Source organism: Convolutriloba macropyga, unplaced genomic scaffold (assembly GCF_964194025.1).
Source record: "Convolutriloba macropyga unplaced genomic scaffold, txConMacr16.3 SCAFFOLD_1071, whole genome shotgun sequence".
NCBI classification, from domain to species: Eukaryota; Metazoa; Xenacoelomorpha; order Acoela; family Convolutidae; genus Convolutriloba; species Convolutriloba macropyga.
This window is the reverse complement of record NW_027450451.1, coordinates 17828-39914: the sequence shown is the minus strand read 5'-3', so window position 1 is coordinate 39914 and position 22087 is coordinate 17828. Positions and strand designations below refer to the sequence as shown.

Below are 22087 nucleotides of genomic sequence, written 5' to 3'. Positions count from 1 at the left end.
TTTAAAAGACTTTCAAAATTTTAGTAGATTGCCTTAAAAAATAAAAGACACGTGCCAATCATAGCCGTATATCGTATTTCTGGCACCGCGGTGAAAAAATTCATGGATCAGTTGTCTCGTATTTTAAACTTTTACAGCACGAGTTACGAAGAAGTTATTTGTTTGGGTGACTTTAATATGGCATCTAATTAAGGAACACCGAATTTCAAGCTCCCTAATGCTTGTATGACTCAGTCGCTTTTATCAATGATTGACACTTCGGCAATTCCCTGGACTTAGGTTATGTCGGTGATCAAAAACTTAACTTGACATAGAAACTTTGGAACTTGCCATCAGATCAATATTGCCTTAATCTTGAGCACCAGATAGGAGTTCAAACCATTAGAAAAAAAGGCCTCACGCTCTTTGCGGAATTGCAAAAAAGGTGATTTAACTGGTTTATTTGAGTGTCAAGTTTCTTTACCACCAAAATTGAAACGGTGAATAATCTCCGTTCTGAAAGTATGCGGTTTGTTTTAACTGATTGTGCATTTGAAACTTTTGAAAACAGCGTGCTGAAAAATCTTGATAGTTACTACCCTAAGAAGATGTGCCATATTGTAACTGGAAGACCTAAGTATTTTGACCACGAATGTACTGCAGCAAAAACGGCAAAGGGAAAATTTGAACAAGGAAATCTAATACTACAGAGCACCAAGTGAAATATGAATCTCGTGATGGATTTTACAAACAATTGCTGGTATTCAAAGGAGGAGCAGTTATCTTGATGCATCAAGAGGAACAGTTATCTCGATAAGACACTTACTAGCAGACTTGCAAAAGTTGAGATATCAATGTCTTGACTACATTCTGAAGCACAAGCCAATAGTTTATCCTGATCCAGAGAATGATTTTGTCCTAGGCAACAATTTTAATTCCTTTTTCAAAGATAAAGTTGCAAACTTTGAAAGTTCTATTGTAACATCAGATCAATCGAAAGTTGAACATTTTTTTCCATCCAATTGTACTTGGCCAAATTTTTGTTATTCAATTCCAAAATGCTTCTTGAAACAGTTGGATCGATATCGAACTCTTGTGCACGTCAAGAGATTATTTCAACCTCGGTTTTCAAAGAATGACGTCAACGAAATAGTACGACGTTTGTAGATTTAGTAAACTCTCTTTTGTCGACTGGTGTGTTTCCCATCTGCATTAAATCAGGTGTTTTATACCCGCTTTTAAAGAAAAACTTAGACCCAAATTTTTTAAACAGTTATCACCCCGTTGCAAATATCAAATTCTTATCGAGGTCTGGAGAAGTTCTCCTCTCTTTTGACTAGCAGTTTTCAGAGTACTCAAAAAACAAAATGATCTGCACACGTACTACCAATCGGCATACAGAAAACATCATTCTACAGAAAGCGGCTTGTTGTATATAACTGACTTTATCAGACGGTTGAGGGACGAGAAAAACAATATTAAGGATATTTCATGATCTTAGAGCCGCATTCGACACTGTTGATCATACTATTTTGCTATCTGCTCTCGAAAAGCGACTAGGTTTGGGGAAAACACTTTTACGTTTCTGTAAAACTTATTTGAATCACCGGACCACGCAGGTGATGATTAATCAAACTATCTCAGATCAAATAGAAGTGGACGTTGGAATACCTCAACGATCAATATTGGGTCCAATGTTATTCTACTTTTATATCCCTCCTCTTTTTGACATTATCGACAAAATGGATAAGACTTATCACTTTTATTCTGACGACAGTCAATTATCATTCGATTTTAACGTTTACCGTTTGCAAAAGGTAAATCGAGTAATGGATGTAGTAGAAAGCACTTTCATTCAATCTCATCAGATAAAAGTTGAATCCAAAGAAGACCGAGGTTATACTTTTTACCTGCAACATTTTTTCTTAGTAGTAACAGTTTTCAACCAGAATACAGCCGTCAGTGAATCGGTGAAATTACTTGGACTTGAGTTAGATTTATAAATTAACATTCGAAAAGCAAGTAAACAAAGTTTGTCGGCAATCAATTTTGCAGATTCCAAATTTGTATTCAATTAAAAAATATCTAAACATTGCCCAAAGAATTTCATTTAATATTGCCTTCATAACACTATGTATTGATTATTTCGCCAGCCTATACGGATCTCTGAAGAAATCTCTGGTTAAGAAACTGCAAATAGTACAAACCCCTGCTGCACGGTTTATCTTCAATTCAAGGAGACATGAAAGTACCAGGCTGCTTAGAATGAAACTTAGCCAGGCTGCTTAGCATTGGCTTCCTGTGGTTGAAAGAAACTTTCAAATTATGTACTTCAATGTTTCATTATTTCCATGGTAATTGTCCCGGATATTTTAACACGATTAATAAACATGTGTCGTCCAATAGAAGACAACACAAACTTCAAGTGCCTAAATGCAGAACAGCAGCAGGGAGAAATGCTTCAATGGGACCTACATTGCGGATTGATCTTCCGGATTTTCTTGCCTTGGAACAGAATATTGAAGCATTCAAGAAGAACTTGGAAGCCTAACTTTTCTGTACAGCATTTTGAAATATGAACAATCTCTGAGTGTTGCAAGAGGTCGAAAACACTCTTCATCGTCATCACAAACTATATTTAAGTTCGGAAGTGCCATCCATAATCGTCATTTTCAACGCGTGATATAACTATTTTGAGGAAAAACCAAATTAAAGTCTTGGTTTTGCCAAGTGATGCACGTATAAAAGCAGTTCAATTGAAACAAAGCTCTCAAAAACATAATTGAACGCATTCTAGGGTTCGCAAAAAATAGCATTGTAAAAACCCCGACAATTTCAGTTAATAATATTTAAAAAACTCAAAGTAGAAACGGCAGTTGTATGGGGAACTGTAAAGTACCTTTCAAAGTCACCGTACAAACTTCATTCTCAGAGTAAAAACCTAATATAACATATCTTGCTTACTTTAGATGTCCGAATTTACTGTTAACAGGAAAATTTGCATGACGCCAAAATGGTTTCATTAACCTCTATTACCTATAAATCGTGCCTGATTTCTTCATTTAAACCTTAAGATTACCAATTGCAAAACAAGTCTTGAACAAACCAACTCACGTCAGATTAATTGCTCTCGAGCGACAGGCGAGGCAATTTAGTTTATAGGCGCAGTAGCTTAGAAATGTTTTACGGGCGCAAAAACAACCCCACATGTGTTCGAACCTCGGAGCTCCAGCACGCCACTCTGACATCTTGCCCACTTAGCTACAATGGCTTTGATTCTCTTTCGCTCAGTTATTTAACTTTGTTAAAAATTCTAATCCAGAAATTTGATCAGAGAAGTAAAAATAAGAATAATTATTTGAATAGCCTGATTTCAGGAAAACACATTTCCTATTTGTTTTCCTATTTTTTCCAAATCAACCGTTGTTGTGAAACAGTAACAATCAAATAAAATCGTCAAGAAATCAACCATTTGCTTTGTCAAGAAATCAACAAAATTAAATCTGTTAGACTTTCACTGACCATAGGAAAAGGAAAGGGCCCAAAGTCTATTGAAAAACGTAATAAGAAACAGATGAGAATCAAATTTTGAAGTAACTTGAGGGTATCACTGCTCACATTCGCGACAATTCCCCCCCCCCCCCCCCCCGAGGATTCGATTAGCAACACAACTTTTGAAGAAACAAACAGACTAGCGTCCGATGAATTGCCCTTGAAAGACAGACAGGAGGAGCAATTTAGCTAAGATAAGAGGCTTCTCAGCTTTAAACGCATTTAGAGTGATAAAGCTGATAATTGCTTGGGTGCAAAATAGCCCCCAGACTGTGCGGTCTCGAACCCTTGAGTTCTCGGACGGCAGGGTTTGCCGAACTATTCAGGCTTTGCTAATTCATCGCTTAAAGTCGATTTCATGTACGCAACAAACCTTTTTGACAGGCGTTAAAAGATAACCGAGAGCGAAGAATGTCCTAGAAGAAAAGCGCAAAACTGGTCGAGCCAAAATGTTGCATGAAAAGACACATTTACAATAATGGTCATTTCCCATGCAAAAAACTATTTTCGTTCAAATCAACACTTGGTTACAATTGGTTCTCTAAAGAACGTTTTCTAAAGCTTCAGTTCCCCTGGAACCCCATTTAGCATAACAAAACGGAAAACAATGACTCCAAAATGAAAAAAAGGAAAACAACGCCTGAAAACTATCAGTAAACTATGAAATAAAAACTGGAAGCGTTTTAAAATTGGGATCTTTTCCATTTGTGCCCCCCGCAGTACCTTACATAATTATTTTTAAAAAAGAAACGTGCGCCTGGGGTTGCAAACAAAAATTTTGGTTCCTACAAAAATTTTCCTCGCTCTCATAACTTGTGGATTGTCCTGAAGTTTATAAAAACATCTAAATCCGGGTTTCCACAAATGACCCCAAGATTGGCAAAAACTTATCAAGTCAGATATTGAAAACTTTCATCCTTTCCTTTAATTCTCACTCTACTCAAACACTTAACCGATAACCTAGGCCCTCTCAAAGGCTTCCACAGCACAGGCTACACCTTTTGAAAGCCTTAATCACATAGTTAGTAATTTAAAAACCAAATGCCGATACGCGCCAAAAACAGCCAGGGATTTGAAAGATCAGATTTTTGAGACGAATTTCTTCCTTAACTTCTCTCCAAATGCCGATTTTGTAGATATAAAATCACGACCAACTGACGCCGGAAGAATTTTTCTCTCAAAATAGACTCATTTGTTGAAAATAGTGGAGGAGATTACAAAAAGTTCGAAAATTTGTTCAAAATGTTTCCCAGGACGAACAATTTTGATAAAATCAGTTTTCGTAAGGACCTGATTAAATATGAATGAGCTTATTGTGAATCGATTGAACCTCACTCTCTAATATTTCTTTCTCAAGTTCTAAGATAACAGGTGGCGTATATCAAACTTCGTTAATTGAAAACAAAAAATTGTAAGACAACAAATTGAAAAAATATTTGTATATTCTATTTCAGTGGTAGCAAAAGTAGGCAATACCCGATTTAAAATCCATTTTATACATTAATAAATATAATTGGTACACATTTCCAAGAGAGAGAAAGTGGCGCAGAGAAGAAGAGCGAAAAATTAACAAAAGCATCTTGAAAATCATCAATTACATAATTTTAGTCTCATGCTCTCAGGCAAACAGTATTGAATTGTATTGGGCAGCACGAATCTACACAAGCACAGATTGATGTATTTCTTGAAGACATTTTTCCACTTAATTTGTGAAGCCAACGCGATCTTGTATTCTCAAGACAGAGACCTGAGCAATATTGAATCTAAAGATTCCGAAAAACGTATCTCGCACTCGAGCTTTGTAACCTTTACAGATGACTGAAGCAGCCCAATAAGCTGTAGGATGGGGAGGGGGGGGGGGTTGGGATACTGGGAAAAGCCATTTCAACACTATACCACAAAATGATTCTTGCCGAATAAAATTTTCGCCGAAATAATGCTCAGATCTCATCTTGTGAATCTTTAGTCATTTCTGAGTCGCAAGGCAGTACCAAAATCAGTTGATAGTCTTTACAGAATTTAACCTCCTTGCTATTTTGATGTAATACCATCCGTGCAAGAGTATAAATATCTCAGAATTTAATGTCTCAGGAGGGAGCTTCATCTTCACTACCTCCGGTAAAATCTCTCCTCAAATTAGTTATTCTATCTTGCACAGATGATAGAACAGACATCAACAAAATTATGACAACTCTTTAAAAACAGAAACTGAAAAAAAACTCAATCACGACTCTGATGATGATGGAGGATAGAAACAGTGGGTGGAATCGAACTCTTTAAGTGCACTAATGATTTGATTATCATTCCGGTTCTATTTCACAAAGGTGAACAACTATACATCTTTTCCATCTGAAATTCCATCAATCAGGTTTTGGATGTGCACCTGATCAATCAAAACACTACTCCTTAATCGGCCTTTCCAAGTTCCGCTCCGATCTTGTAGCTGGCAATTTGCTCCCAGTTCATTTTGGAATGTGTCACAGGCAGTGCCCGCCTCAGACTCTTGAATGTGCTGGTTTGGAACCGCTCGTACATGTCGATTATTGACCTCTGGTAGGAACTGGTCATCTGTTCCAGAGATTTCACAACCTAAATGATTCATTTAATTCAAATGAAATGCTTTACAGCACAGTTCGTAGACAAGTGATCATTCAGAATTCTATTTTATTTTACAAAAACATTCAATATTCTTGGTGAAATTCCCATCAAGTTGGTAACAGAAAGCAGGGTTAAAAGAACAAAAGACACCTTGATCAATCGAAAAATTATCAAACAAATTTATGAAGTTCTCTTCCCGACAGTTCTTAGGAAATATGGATAAACACATCGAGTAAAATTTCAGCGCTTTGGATTATGTACAACTAAGTCAACATAGTAATATGCAGAAGTACGAGAGTGCCAAAACTGAAACTAAATTTATTAAAACCGAAATGAGGAGCATCAATTAAATGCTAGCCGAATTAATTTCTCAGGCAAGAAAGGTCAGTTGATCATAAGTTCGTTGATAGATTGATATCAAAACCCGCAAGCTCAATATCTTGTTCCAATTTTCTTCCCCTTCTAAATAAAAAAGTCCCACTACTCCATTGCGATGCATTATTTTTTGATCTCATACTAGTAAAAATGACCTGATTGGTTTCGGGTTTTAGATTAATTACTCTTAAATTGGTTTTCAGAATCTAAGGACATACACTCTATACACATCTTTACACTCAACACAAACATAAACCGACTGAGGTCGGAAGAATTGTTCTCGAACGACAGGCAGGTGGAAACAAATGGTCCCCACCGCTTTACTCCGGAGCGAGAGCAATAGAGATCACTCAAAAATGAAGAACGAAAGCGGGAAAAAGTCCTCTGAGAAGTCAAAGGAAAAAGTCGCTTCAGAAGTCAAAAAATTTGCATAAAAAAGACCAACACGTTTACAATAATTGCTATGCACTTCGTTCAAGAGCAATTAAACACATCACTCCGTTTCAATAAGTTATCAAACCGCTTCAAGTAAGCCTAGTCAAGCGATGCCTTAAAGCAGTTTAAAGGCAATGGCCAGAAACCAATTTTTCAAACTGAACAATTCCCCATTGTTTGTCAAAAAAATCGGAAGAAAGTGACCTGAGAATAAAAAATCAATGTAAGAAAAACTAAATAAAAGGGAAAAACCAGTAAAGCTTTGAAAGCCATTATTCAGAGAAAATTTGAATAACAGGAATTGAATATATAACCGGCACAGTTGTACGTAACAACCGACGCGTTTCAGCTTCAAAAAGTAAAACATAGCCCGCAAACTAACGGAAAATAGCCGCAGCTGACCAACTTGACGCACATTGGGATTGAAACAAGAAAAAAATTAAGAGATAGAAATTGACAGAATTTTTCTAAGTGTCAAAGTGTTCCAATTTGATGTGTGTAAATTCCGTATATTCGGGCAGATTATAAAACTACACTTACTTCGATGAACTTTGATAACCTAATGCATTATGACTTAATGACAGTGCTTTATATGTTTATAAAGTTTCTTTTGATTTTGCTCTTTTAACTTTAACCGCATTCACTATATTACGTAATTCAAAACGTGAAAGAATTAAAAATCCATTCATTTGAGACAGTGAGTGGAGTAAATCAGAAGTCAAGCATGAAAATCGTGACCTAAGTAAAACAAAAAACGTGAACAAAAAGGAAAGCGAATTTAAAAAAAGGAGAACTCCTAAACACTAGCCATTGAGAGGCTGACGGTGGCTATTAATTAAAAAGAGTGATCAAACCATTTATTTCATGTTGAAAAAATTGCGCAGTAATATGACTCAATTCAATAGATAACAGATTAACACGTTGAGAGAAAAAGTAATTAGAAATTGACTTAAAACTAACAAGACAGAGGAAAATCTGCAGATTAAAAACTATTCCCCTTTCTGGATAAGAGCAGCAATGCGCGCCTTATATTAACGATCACCACTCAACGATATCTAGCAGCATCAATTAAACATAGCTGGCAGATTGGTAGAAAATAGCCGCAATAGCTTCGTAGATCTGCAGTCTCAAAGACAGTAAAGGAAGCTCCAAAAAATTCTTTTTATTAAATGCACAGAAGTTAAATTTAATGATAATCTGTCAAACTTAGTGCTGCTCCTAATAGCTGCTCTCAAATGACCTTCAATTAGAGTGGCTTACACTCATTTGACCTTATCTCTTTGAATTCAAGAAAAGTCAATTTCAGAGTGAGGAATTCATTTTTGAGAGTGATTTAAGTCACATGTGACCCAAACACTTCATCACGCGAATGAACAAAAAAGTTCGATCCACTAAGAGTTAAAAATGACCTCAAGCACGCAATTCATTTAAAATTTCATAAACAAAAGATAAAAAAGCATATTTGAAGTGATTGTGACGTCATATGGTCGTAACAAAAATCTCGACGACGAAATAAAAAAGAGAAGACCAATAACAGGCCTAGCTATCGCTGTGCGGCTATAAATGAAAATGCCCGGAAGATTGCCGCGAAATAGCTTCCATTGATTCTCATAACGCCAATTAGGATTGAAACAACAGAAATGGAAAAATTTGATTTATACACAAAAACAGTTTATAAGTGCAAACTCATACACCTGCTTCTTAATAATGAGAGGATACAGGGGATGAAATCAATACCGAGAAGAGATGGTAACTAAGACTCATAAGAACAAAGCTCGAGTATCGGTCATATAAAATGCGACTTTAAGAATTTACCCCGTTTCTAACTTTGATCTCTTTCTGATACTGATTCTGTTCACATTAGATTGCTTTATTGAGATGGTGTTTAAAATCGCTGTGTGCATTCACACAGAATGTAAAAAAATGGCAAAATGAGGTAGAGCGAAAAGTTTTAATTTTGACAAAAGAAACTGAACAAGAATTCAAAAAATAGTTCGGTAAGATGAGCGCGGCTATTAATAATAGCAAAACAATCAGAGTCTCTTTGGACAACGACAATATAACCGCAATTTTCCAGTCAAATGGAATCAAGCAGTCCCGCAGCAAAAAAGACCGCATTGAGTCAACGTGTTTGCCAGAATTCTAAAATTCCAATAAATGAATCAAATCTTTTCACTGAGAGAAAACAATTAAATGGGTTTTAAAATAATTGTTAAACAGACATATAAGCAATTTGACTGGAAATTGCAAGGACGCAAAAAGGTTTACAAGGATCTCAGCTTTTATTATTTTTCTCGTCCACTAGCTTATGATATGACCGCCGAAAATTCGCCCACCTAGCTCTAAAAAGGAGCATTTTTCGAACAAAAAATGATGACGAAAAGAAATAACAGGATCGAATTAACAGAAATGAGAAATTTGATTTATGTAGAAAAACAGTTTAAAAGTGCGAACTTTTGTTTTCACTTTGTTGTCAGACATACTCCTGCTTCTTAAAAATAAAAAAAAAACAGGGGCTGATATCAATACCAATAAGTAGAGATGTAACTAAAACTCATAGGAACAAAGTTCAAGCATCAGGCATCTAAAATCTGACTTAAAGGATTTACCCCGTTTCTAATTTTAATCTCTTTTTGATACTGATTTTGTTCACTTTAGATTGCTTTCTTGAACTGCTGTTTAAAATCGTTCTGAGCAGAATGAAACTGACCTAGAGAGGTCAAAAATACTTCATGCAGAATGTCGCAAAAGTGGCAAAATGAGTTAAAGCAAAAAATTTTATATTCGACAAAAAAAAACTAAACAAGAGTTCAAATATAGCCTGGTAAGGTGGGCTCGGCTATTAATAATGGCGCAACAATCAGAGTCTCTTTGGACAACGACAATATAACCGCAATTTTCCAGTCAAATAGAATCAAGCGTTCCCGCAGCAAGACCGCATTAAGTCAACGCGTTTGACAGAATTCGTTTATTCCAAATCAATTAGTTGGGTTTTAAGATAATTGTAAAACACACATATAAGCAATTTGGCTGGAAATCGCAAGAACGCAAGAAGGTTTACAGGGATCTGAGCTATTATTATTTTTCTCGTCCATTACCTTGTGATATGACCACAGAAAATTTGCCCACCTAGCTCTGAAAACGAGCAACTTCGTTTCACGGCCCTTAAAAACATAGCAAAACAAGTCCTGATTTATAATCTGTGTGAGAAAACGAGAACGTGTGAGAAAACAAAAATCTCGTCTTCGAAACTACTAGGAATAACTTCGAAAGAAAACCGCCTGTGAACTATCGGGAAATTGAAAATTTGCCCCAAAGCCTTACATTACTTCAAAATTGAAGTGACAAAAAGTTACGCCGCAAAACTACTGGCTTTTCTGCTCCATTGTCTTCCTTCGGCGTGACAAAAATTAACACCCAAATTTGACTTCAAAAAGATTAGATAAGTAAACAGATCTTTAAACACCTTTAACATGCTCGGAAAACACCGGTATCAACGCAGAAAGAATTAATGCATCGGGGTTAAACTTAAATTAAATCTCACCTCTTCGGCTAGACTTTGCTCTGAGGTAAATTTAAGGCTGGACTCCATATCTTTTTTGGACACTTTCTGGACATTACCCTCTTCGTAATAGTGCACCTGAACTTTCACTGTGCCCTTCATTAGTGCACTGCTCGCTGATTGGTCAATAGTCACAGTCCATAGCTCACGCCAATTGGCTGTGTAGTAATTTTTTTGCATGAACGAATGCGATTCGATGACAATTATCAGCTCGGGTGAATTTGTGTCTGGATTCGTTCTGGCTAGAACAGTTTCGACTCCATCTGGGTAATGGTTGTGTATGTAGTCACGTAGTTTGTCAGCGACTGCCTTTCGATAGTTCTCGTGCACTGGGGTACCTGTGAAATCTCCCACAACTGTTGCTTCCTGTCGCATGGGATCAAATGTGAACAATTTCTTGGTGGCTGAAATAAATTTAGATGTGAACTGTTTAACTTAAAGAGCAAGAAGTTCAAGATCGTTTATCCACTTCGATAGCATTTTATCTGCGACTTTTTTTCCGAATCACAAAAACTATGCCAAAAACAGCAAGAAATTATAGCTTCTAATTTTCAATCTTCGATGGGATTTATAATAAAAAGTTTTATAATAAAACAGATTTTCAAAATTCAGTAACACAGAGAACGAAAAGGGACAGATGCTTTTGGTATTTGAATCTATAACCCCAGCTTCCTGTCCTCTCTGAGATACTTATTTATTAATTTAAGTTTTTTTTAGAAAAGCAAGCTAATTACAACAGCCTTAACAATTCATTATTTGTGTCTTTTTCAACTTTTTAGTCTCGGTTTCTAAATAAAGGTCAGCAAGGGCAGACAGCCACTCTTTTTTGTCAATCTGCCAATTTTATGATACTCAGAATATCAATGATACAATTCCATATATGTACCTGGTGCTAAAAATGATCCGTCACTCTGTCTGGCTTCTCTACACAGTGCCACCTTCTCCCCTCCTCCCCCCTCGCCCTTGCTCCCCACACTAACAGGGGTCTGCTGTTCTAACCAGTAGTCCATGTAAGTCCTGCCGCACTGTTTCATTATAGAGTCGTTGTCCACTAGCATTCTAAATAAGCGACGATTATTAAACGATCACGAAATAACACACTGCAGAACAGGGACACGAATGTCAGCTATAGAAAAGGCTTCGATATAGAGGTTTGGAGTTTGACTATTAAAAATGAACTATGGTATCTAGGATTCAATGGATGTCATTTTGACACTTTTCTCCAATTATTTCTATTCAACAGTCGGTATCGTTTCATTGTTATCATTTTTGGATTTAGAACTTAAACAATGACATTAATAGTGAAAGTGTGAACAATTTTTATAAATAAATAAAACTCGTTTGTCCCTTTCTCTTCTGTCCTAATTTTGTACTCAAAGTGAAAAAAATAATTCATGTTTCTTCATTAATATTTTACAACGCCTGATACGAGATGTAAGAGCCGCCACTACGATTAAAGTATTCAATTATAAGGATCCTTAAATATGGAACAATGAGTTATACATTGTCTTTATATACAGAGGAGAAAAAGTGTTTCACCGCCCTATTCAAAAATTAGAGAGAAAATTCTACACCCCCCCCCCCCCCCCGAAACTAATCGTTTCCTTTTTTGCTCCACTTTGTTTCGGCGTAACCAAAATCACCACTGCAATTTGACTTCAAAAGTAATAGAACTTTAAAAACGTATCAGGGCCAGCCCTGAGCTAGAATAGAATTCAATGTTTTTTATTGATTAAAACTAGAGCCAGAAATGACTAGGAACGACAGGAATCGAATACACCGAGGAGCAAATGGGAAACAATTCCCAAGAATTGCCATTTGAGGTTAGGGGTATAAAGCCTTTTCTCTAAAGAGGAAAATAGACAGACTGACCTGACGTCATTGAAAGTGGCGTTGAATTCACCAGGTGGGGTCTGAAGTAACAGCTGGTGAACTAACTGTCTTTTCTCATCATCGCTTATATCACCCATCCCTTTCTGCCTCCTAAGATCAACAACTATCTGAAAAAGAATTCACATAAACAACAAGAATGAACAATAGAAACCATATTTACTGTCTGAAAGAACACTTAACAACAGCGAAAACATTATAAAGAATTCTAAATACTATATATGAAAGAATACTATTCATCAACACCATCATAATTATAATAATCAAAATCCATAGACAACAGTTTAGTCATAGAAACAGTTAATGATGCGCTAATTTAAGATGACGGAAATCATTTGCTTTCAAAAAACTGCAGACGCAACCGCAAAAAACTGGAGAAGCTGTCTTCTGTCAAGCAAGTTGTTAAGAAGTTCCTGCTCTGTGAATTTAAATCCAATTTAAAACTGAGCACGGAAATCGTTATCCATAATTCAGACGCCAAAACGACATTTAGTTTTATCTCACCGGCAAAGTTGAATTATAATATGCACCGAAACTTCTCGATCTTTCTAAAGCACTAAAGATTTTCGCTGAAACTTTACAGAACAGAGCAAAGACCAAAGAAACATAGAAGAATTCGGACCTGAACAGGAGTCAAGCAACCGAACGAACTGAATTCTCTTACTAAATTAACAAAAAGTCTAGACCGAAGGGTGATAAAACATAATAGAATCATTTCCGTTACTCATTAGCCCTTAAAAACAGGCTATCGATAACGGAAACTCGGGTCATCAAAATTGAGACCTCCTTTCAAATTAAAGATGTTCAGCCAATTACCAGGCATGAATTACCTACAGAACGAAATGAGGGGGCAAATTCGTTTTTAATGGATGCGCAAGCAGACCAAAAAGTACCACAAATAGATCACGGTACAGCATTCTGATATTAATAACCCGTAAAATTACAATTACTATTATTCTGCTCTACACCTCAAGCGATCCCGGGAGGTCCCATGTTACCATTACAGAGTCACTAGAAGAACATTGACTCTAAATGTTGCAATGAAACTGGATAACGCTTTTGGATGAAGAAAATGTGTACACTAAACCTCTTTCAAACTCCCTTTTCTAGCTCTATTTATACCGACAGTGCGAATACATATGGAACAATACATACAGCAGCCTTTTCTTTCTACAATCAAATTAGAAAGATAAGACAATGTTAAAGTAAACGAAATGCAGATTCCACCCCAAAAAAATAACAGAACCACAAGATCACACAATACTGCCAGAAAACAGCACCATGCCACCGCACTAAAGACTTCACCTCACACCTAATTACACACGACACACCGCCCCCTTACAAAATCACACAAAAACACAGAACAACACACAACAGCACACACACACACATACATACACACACACACACACACACACATACACTACACCACCACCACTGCCGCCAAAAATGTCCGCAATAAGGTACTCGAGGAAAACATTTTGAATAGAGTTGTCGTCGTTAACATTTCTGCAAATGATAACAGTGGCACGTTTGTTGTTCGACTTCTGCGATGACAGAATTGAAAAACAGCACTTTGACAGATTACCCACGTTTTCTGAAAATGAAGAACCAGAGGACAGAACCAAGATCAAAGACGAATTATTCACCACCACAAGAACTAACTTGAAAAAAAACATCCCAGCCCATAAAATTTAGCTCGTTGAATTGTACAGTTTTACCTTTTTCATCTTCAATTTACAATCACAACGCATAAGAGCTGATGGACCCGAAAGGATACAGTTCTGAAACTCAATGCAGCAGCAGAGAAAGCAGAAAAAAGAGGATTTATTAAAGAAAATACTAAAAACTTTGTAATTGAAATTAAAATTTCTGATATCATCAGGATCCAGTACCAAGAAATTCGTTTTTGCAAACGAAACTGATCAAAAGTCAACAATGACAAACTCTGATAAACGTAAACAATTTGAGGTACAGCAAGCACAGTGCAACTTTTTCTAGGTATCAGAGGTAATTTTTTAAATTTCAAAAATGAAAGAATTTATTTCGCTAGGAAACAATTAAGCAGCAACAAAAGAAAAGGTATAGTAATTCTCTAACTTAGAGAGGACACTTAGGCCTACATCCACATTGGGTCATGATCTGCAAGAACTAAGAACAAAAATTAACTTAACTTTTTCTGCAGTTTCAACTTTAAAACTGAATATTGTGGCACCAAATAAATTTTAGAAAAATTGCTTTTAAAAATCACAAATCTGGCTACATCTCGAAAACTAGGTTTCAGAAGGAAGAACACAGGAAGTTTTTGCACAGGAAGAACAACTATGTTGCATACCTGCTAGCAAGCAGACAAGGGACCTCAAAACTACGTGTAGAATAACTTTGGCAAAGATTCGTACATTGCTCCGTATACATGCGGTATTTTGTGAGTTCACTATTCTTCAACAGGAAATTATCACGAAAGCGATGAGCAAGAGCAGTCAGCTTTCCAGGAGACAGGGAGGATATCCGCTGATATCAAAGTATTTAACAAGTATATTGACCTAAACTAGAACTCTCAGGGTTTTAGTTTAACACAAATTTTGCTTCAAAAATGGTCGACCTGAAGATCTAGCTAAAAAGATATTTTTTTTAAATACTGAAGCACAGCGTTAAGAAGAGACACGCATGAGACACCTAAACCACTTCATCTTTCACTGCAACCTGTTTCGTGTAACGATAGTCGCCATTACATGGATAAAAAAGTGAGTAAACATTTGACGAAACATAACAGACTTCGGTCGATCAATTTGCTCTAAAGACAAGCGGGGGTGATCAGTTCAGCGAGGGAAGAGGAATAATTCATTAAGAGATTTATAATGATTACATTTATAGTAATTCATAATGGTTTATAATTAGAGCTTATTAAAGACACCTACTAAAAATTTAAATGAAACTAACCTTGATTTGTGCTTTTAAGCTAACTACAGCGAATCAGATCAATTTAAATCACACAAAAATCAGTCAATCACACAAGTTGAGCGTGAGGGTCACTCTCGAAATGACAAAGTAGGAGGCAAAAATTGTTCAAGCAAAAAATGCCATTGAAAAGACCAGCATGACTAATATAATTGGTACAAGCTTTGTTTGAGAGCAATTAACTCTCATCTCAATTCTCGATTCAAAAAACATTGTTAGGCGATTCCGAAAGCTTCCTATCGTTGACAACTATTTCAAACTGTATATAAAATTTGCTCAGAGCGAGCTACAAACGTAACTTTTATCGTGAAAGGTCAACAAACAGATGTTACCATGCAATGATAGCATAATTGTGCATGGATTAGGTCAGATGTCATTATTTCAGCCAAAACATTTTTGGAATACAATTTTTTCAAATTATAAACTTCGTAATTACGTGCTGTATTAGTAAAGCTGAAAAGCAAGAGTGACTGTTCACTTATTATTCCCGGACCTAATTTTAGGGCCGCAAATATTTCGCCACAGGGCTATAATTTTGCACATAAATATCAAAATTTTTGCCATCATGGCGATTAGCTAGTAGCTGAATCAATTCGAAACACCTTTGGTTAAGAATAGACTGATTTCACTAGAATGAAACCAGCACAAATCTAATTTTTGATCAGATCTAGATTTTTCTTAAGGCAGTGCCAGACAAAACACGAATTGTTTCGAACAATTGTTGTTTATAATCAATCAGTTTCTGTCAGCCTTCCTTTCCCAGTATTTCCCAAACGATCATTTACTAAAGCCGTTTTCAAGGACATGAGCCTGAATTAATATACTTTACCAATCGTGGGAGAAAATGGAGCGCAGATAAAGCGTCTAGTTTTGTGAGACCAACGAATAATCAAATTCAGCCGGACTGGTCAGTTAACTGATGAATCATAGCTAAAGTTGAGAAAACAACGTAATCTGCAGAACACAATTAACTGTGCAATACTAGCCGGCTGTTACTCACAATTGGTGTCAAGAAACAGCCTGACAAAATAAGAAAAACTATTGATTGCATTTAAAAATAAGAACAGACCAAATCACCCCCTCAAAAAGGGCGTAATGTAAATCACCGATATTTTCATCGTTTATTTGTATTTTTCGACTGCCAGAACTGACTGAAAATTAATCTAACAAGACCATAGAAGGAAATCCCGTTACATAAAAATAAGTAACTTAATTTGGATTATTTGGATTTGAATTTAAGGTTAATTTGAATTTAAGGTAACTTTGGTGCAAACTTTTGTGCAAAACCAATTACTGTGCAAAAATTAAGGCCAATTTAGATGCAAAAAGAATAGAGACCAAGCATAGATAATGAATACATTAACGACCATATTTGGTACTCCGATCGACAAATCGCGAATTGTATTAACGAATTCTCTTTCTCTATTACGCGAATTAAAGTAACACCAATACAGCAAAGTTCCTCAATCTAATACCAACACAATTTTGATGGGTCAATATTTGCAAGTTTCATAAATCTAGAAAGCCAACGCCGTAGAACAGTCTAACGAATAAGACTAGCATTACAACGTATGATTGATTAATACATAGAAAACAATTGGTATGAAGAAATGAGACAAAGTTGTAACAGCAAAACATGCTTGTACTTTACAAAAATATATAGTGGTAAGATGATAAGTACCTTGAAAAATAAGTTTTGGCTATCGAGGCATAACTGTCGTAAAACACACTTAGAGAGCAAAATTTTTTGACACTATTTTTCAGCAAACCCACGCAATATAGGCGATTTAGTACAAATTTAGCGCTTAACAATTAAAAACAAATTAAGCAGGAGTCTGGTCTATTTGAGTCAATCAAATACCTCCGTACTATGATTACAAAATATCAAAAAAAAGTGTAGTCGGAACCAAAACTGTAGTTGAAATTTGTCGTGTAACAGCTTCCAGTGAATCAAAAGTATTATTCCCACTTTCAACATTTTATCTGATAACAATTCTGTTTTTGGACGAATTTTAAATTTAAGTAAAATAGAACTAGCAACAACATAAAGGCAGATTGCCAGAACATAGCTTCGGAGATCTGCAGTTTCAAACTTTTTTGTTTAAATGCTGAGATGTTATATTTTGGTTAATAATCTTTTTAACATATTGCTGCTTCTATTAACTGCCGTGAAATACCCCTCCAGTAGAGTGACACGCATTCACTTGAGCTTATCTTCTAGAAAAATCAATTTCAGAGTGAGGAAATTGTTTCCGAGAGTGAGGTACGTCACGTGTGACCAAAAATTTAATCAAGGGAATGAACAAAAAACACGGTCCACTAAGAGTGGAAAATTACGTCACGCGCGCAATTCAGTTGAAATTACATGAACGAACGAACAAAAAGCAGATTTGAAGTGATTCTGACGTCATATCGTCGTAAGAAAAATCTTGACGAAATGAAAAAAATAAGAGACGGCCAATAATAGCCTCAGCTAGCGCTTTGAAACTATTAAAAACGAAATTAAAAGCAGGACAAGCCCTGACCTACGATTCAAAAAATGTTTATTGACTTGACTAGACGTAAAACTGACAAAACCATGGACAAAAACTAGACGTAAAATGGACTATGAATGGATTGGGAAAATCATATAGAAAAACAACCGATCATATAAATAGAAAAAATTGTAGTAAAAATCAAAGTCAAGTTGCCGCATGTGAACTAAAAACCACTAGCGACAAAGTTTCGTCGTGGCCAAAATCATCACTGCAATTTGACTTCAAAAATTAGATAACAGTGAGGATATTAAAAACAAATTGAATTGAATGAAATAATTATCCTCAAAAACCACCTAAGCAACAACAATTCTAATTTATTCGTCATATAAAAATCAAAGTCAAGTTGCCTCATGTAAACTAAAAACCACTAGCGACAAGGTGGATATAAAACAAAAACCTTTCTTTAATCAAATTGAAATCAGATAAACGTTCTCGCATCAATAGCAAAGCCATAATGAGCTCACAAAACGGTCAAAAGACAAAAAAACATCAGAAATGGACAAAATTTCCAAATTATCGTATTTTGTCAAATGTAATTAAATTACTGTTTAATATCATCAAAACTGAAATAAATGGACAACTAAAAACTCTCTGGAGTAATAGGCGTCTATTCGATCCCCAAATCAAATTCTCATAAAAGTTGCGTGAAAATTATTCTTGTTAATGATAACACAAAATGTTTTTGAAGATGGTTGGTTACGACAGCCCCAAATAGTTCTGCCGCAAATTCTTTCAAGAAGACTAGACGTCTTGCTTTCGATAGCTGATTTGCCGTTGCTTAAGTTTCTTTCATGCAATTTGCTAAACGGAACTCATTAGAGAGGAGGCTACTTTCTTCCTACTCTAGGATGATAGAGAAAAAAATTACTAACCACAATGAAGCGTTTGCAGCTTTCAGTTAAAAGGCACTCTAGGCAAAGTGTATTTGTCTTTTCGATTCAGCATAGCCGAAAAGACATATTGCTGCTGCTCATTCTATCTAACCTCTCATTTCCCCAAACTAGTGTCAATGATCAGTACGGTAGAGCAACAGCTACAGAAGACCTTGCTCAAGTCGAACTTGGACGTTTTGTCATAAATTATTTTCTTCCCACCTAACTTGTACATTGCTGAGAACTCTAACAACGATTGACTTGCGTGACACCGTTATTTTTTCTCAAAACAGACTAAATTTAGTTCTTGAACAATCTGCCTTAAACTACGCTAGAGCTTTAAATGGTACAACGCCGCGAAAAAATAATGGCCAACATAGCTTTACTAAAAAGCCCTTCTAACTATTGCACAACAAAAGCAAAACTCTTGTTTGATGACTACCCTTAAATCCGTTACCACTACCCTTAAATCCCTTTTGATAACTCTCTTCACGTTGATTAATCAAACGTCCTGAAGCGGAAAATTCGCAGGTACAATTAACAAAAATAACCGAGTGAACTTCAGAATGAGGGTGTATAATTATTTCAACAGAAGAGGGTGTATAATTATGTTCACCGTCAGTCAAAACTGGGCAACACTAGAAGAGCATGTGGGCACGTTTATGTTGTCTTCTCTGATGCCTTATTGTTGGAGCAATGTGAATTGAATTTAAGACAATATCTAATTTTTCTATGTTGTTCTATTACTCTAATATCCTCCCATCCTACTCTAATATCTTTGTGTTACTAGTGCTCAAATAATCTTGGCCAAATGTCTCGTAATCCAGAAGCCTCCATTGTCTACCTAAAAGAGCTTGCTACTCTCTGCTGGCTCAGCAGCATAAAATCAACTCTTCCAAACTATTGTCAATAAGCAAAAGCTATTTATAAAATGACACCGTCTTCATAGCGAGCTCCCAGGAAGATTTACAAAGTATCGTAAAGTCAGTGAATGACAACTGCAGAAAATTGAAGTGGAAATAAACAAAGAAAACTAAAATCATAAAAATGTACAGAGACAGCAGGAGTGATGGCAACTTTGAAGTCTATTGACGGTGCCTAAGTCGAGAACGATAATTCCTTCAAATATCTAGAATCAATTATGACTTCGGATGAATGGTGCACTTAAGACATTTCCACTCGACTCATGTTTGCTAAACAAGCCTTCGAAATCAAGGAAAGAATTCAATGCGACATCAAGATGGCTTTCCCACTCCCTTATCGCGCTCTCTGCTGCTATCCAATCCTTCTGCATGGCTCACAATCATTGACGCTTACAAAAGCTGACACAGCGAAAGTTGAAGCAACGGAAAAGCAGATTCTGATGAAGCAGACAGAGATCAAAACGACTATTGAGGCCTAAAGATTCTGTGATTAATTGCGAGGTTTCTAAAAATGCATGAAACTTTGCTCATTGTCCCTCACGATTCAATATAACCGACCAATTGCACTTAACTTCTTCGATCAGAACTTCAAAATTGCAAATTTACTTCAACACAAAACTGGAGCAACCCACGCTTTATTCCTCCAGGACAAAATCTTGACATAAGTGAATCGCAAACAGTCCAAGAAATTCCCATTTCACCCCATCTTTGAGACCACAAATTTCAAAACAGAACATAAATTTCTTGATTTAATAATGTCCGAGAGCGCTGAAATTGTTAGAGGGCATGTCCAGCTCTAATTGTAAGCTTTACGATCTCACCATTACAGCGAGATAAATTGTTAAGATTCATATAAAAATTCAAGCAATTTAAAAAAATACACCCGAAGTCTAAATCTTTATAATCGTGATTTGAGATTTTCGAAAAATGTTCTTGTTGCTCAACGATCAAACACCTCATAATCTTACACCGCAGACCTCAAAAATTGCCAATGTGCCGGCCTTCTACAATTAAAATAGACTTTCACAGATCAATTTATAGCAAAGAATAACAAGAATTATACATAACAAAGCTAAGCAACTCGACTACATGATAAAAACAAAAGTAGAAACTGAAACTTTGCAAACAATGCCAGAAATTTTGTGGAATTTTGGATCTTTTCTGCTCCCCCACTCCAGCGTAGTGTTGATTGGTATATTACTTTCGAGCCCATGGAGCTTAACTAGTATTTTTAACTTACTAACGTGTAACAAAATGAGCCAAATCGCTACAGGTCATGCACGACACTTCCTTTTAGGATAAGAAGGGGGAACAGAAAAGTTCTGCCTTCATTTCGACGTTTTGTTGCTTCCTTTTCCACAATCGCCGTCATTCATGCCTTTGCAATGTTGTTCCGCAGTTACGCCCTTTACATGACACACTAGCCTATTCCCAGTTGAAACGTTCCTAATTTAAATACCCAACCAGCTTTTATGGCAAAGGTGCGCAAACCTCAAAACTGAAATCAGCTTTACAAAATTCTGATTTAAAAATTTGAGGAATACTTCTAATAATTATAAACATAAAGCTACTAATGTCGGAAAGATTGCTCCCGAATGACAGGCGGGGCAATTTAATTCAGGGGCTGTAGCCTAAATTTTCTTTATGAGCGCAAAAAGAACACACTAAAGTTCGATTCCGTCACCTCGACAGAATCATTAAGCACTCGGTCATCGTGCCTCTTACAATCGGTTTTGTTTGAACAAACTTTATTTCGGAGTGAGATCAATTGAAATCACTCGAAAATCAAATCGTAAAAAAAGTGCGTGAAAAATTCACTTAAGAAGTCAAAGAATGTTCTGGAAGAAAAACGCAAAAACGGTCAAGCGATCAATTTGCAGAAAAGACAAACACGTTTACAATCATTGCTTCTCATTCGAGAGCAATTAATTATATACCAACTTTCCGTGTGATTATCACCTCAACGCCTACTTTTACACCACAGCAACTCGCGATAATAAGGGACATATTAGAAAGCTGCTTCGTAATCACAAAAGAGAGGCCCATAAAACAAACATGAACCGACTAAACGACTAAAATCGGGACAATTGCTCTCGAACGACAGGCGGGGCAATATAATCCAGAGAGTGTATAGCATAGACGAATTTTAATGCGTGCGAAAATTCCCGGCACATGAGAGGGGAGGGGTGTTGAGTAGGGTTCACGGGTTGGGGCCGGTAGGGTGAAGGAGCTTGGAGAGAGGGAGAAGCAGGGGTTGCGGGTGGGTGACGGTAGGGTGTTCTCGAAGGGAGTTCGGGACGAGGGCGTCGACTGAGAGGTAAAATTATAAATTAACGTATTACCTTCAAAATGATTTTTTCGCCTTGAATTTTACCACCGCCCTTCACACCATATATCAACAAAAGT

The 22087-nt window shown here is 36.3% G+C and overlaps 1 protein-coding gene across 1 annotated transcript; it reads right to left on the bottom strand.

The window, feature by feature from the left end:
* Window positions 1–5656: 5656 nt before the first annotated feature.
* LOC142355907 (F-actin-capping protein subunit alpha-2-like) lies at window positions 5657–12506 on the bottom strand. The gene is made up of 4 exons (XM_075407926.1): window positions 12374–12506; window positions 11388–11560; window positions 10484–10905; window positions 5657–6120 (listed from the first exon to the last, which is right to left on the bottom strand). The coding sequence occupies exons 1-4, from the start codon at window positions 12469–12471 to the stop codon at window positions 5938–5940; spliced, it is 876 nt and encodes a 291-aa protein (XP_075264041.1). The 5' UTR covers window positions 12472–12506; the 3' UTR covers window positions 5657–5937.
* Window positions 12507–22087: the final 9581 nt, after the last annotated feature.